An 814-nucleotide genomic window follows, 5' to 3' on the forward strand; every position below is an offset into this window, starting at 1 on the left:
GTGTGTGTGTGTGTGTGTGTGTGTGTGTGTGTGTGTGTGTGTGTGTGTGTGTGTGTGTGATGCTGCTTTCCATCTCCCCAGATCTCTCACACCTTCACCAACTATGGGCCAGGAGTTCGATTTGTCCGCTTTGAGCATGGAGGCCAGGACCAAGTCTACTGGAAGGGTTGGTTCGGTGTTCGGGTGACCAACAGCAGCGTGACAGTGGAACTCTAACCTGATCCAGGCCCTCCTCCCTGTGGGCTAGGAGCTGTCTCAGCTGGGGTGTTGCTCTGGAGGCTGGATAAGGGCTCAGTTCTAGAGTTTCCCAGGGCCCTTGACTCTTGGGGAAACCTGGGGTGGGGTGGGGCTGGAGGCTAGACTTTGTGTCTCTACACTATGCACTCTCAGATTTCTGTCTTTCTTCCTTGGGTGTCCCCCTCCTTCTCCTTATACCCTGCTCTCATGGGAACTTGTAAAGGGTGGAGGAAGAGTGCTCATTAGCATATACCTGCATATTATTTGCATGTCTGCCCAACCATCTTTTCTTCTGATCAAAGTTTCCCAGAATGAATTAGACCAGAATGCCTGAAAAAAAAGTGTGTATGGGGGGGGGGGGCGGCATTGGGCCTCAACCTTACAGTTCTTAGAACTGGGATCAGTCCAGTCTCTATTGTGCCTTGGGCCTCACGTGAGGGCCTGGGAGCAGGGGCCAGGCTCAGTAACCACTGCCTGGTCTGGCTGGAGAACAAGGGTTGGGATTGTGAAGGCTGGAGGAGATAAGGAGAAAGAGAATCAGTGATCTGGGAGCCTGGAGCCGGGCTGATACTTGAGC

The 814-nt window shown here is 53.2% G+C and overlaps 1 protein-coding gene across 1 annotated transcript in view; it reads left to right on the top strand.

Moving 5' to 3' along the window:
• The window catches only part of FBXO2 (F-box protein 2), a 10,855-nt gene extending 10,297 nt beyond the window's left edge, over positions 1-558 (top strand). The window contains exon 6 of the mRNA XM_069078331.1: positions 82-558. Within this exon, the coding sequence (XP_068934432.1) occupies positions 82-216 (135 nt within the window). The 3' untranslated portion in view covers positions 217-558. The remainder of the gene's footprint in view (positions 1-81) is intronic.
• Positions 559-814: the final 256 nt, after the last annotated feature.

This window comes from Petaurus breviceps, unplaced genomic scaffold (genome assembly GCF_028583685.1).
Source record: "Petaurus breviceps papuanus isolate PSGF00001 unplaced genomic scaffold, PetGlider_PUasm1.0 91041, whole genome shotgun sequence".
NCBI lineage: Eukaryota > Metazoa > Chordata > Mammalia > Diprotodontia > Petauridae > Petaurus > Petaurus breviceps.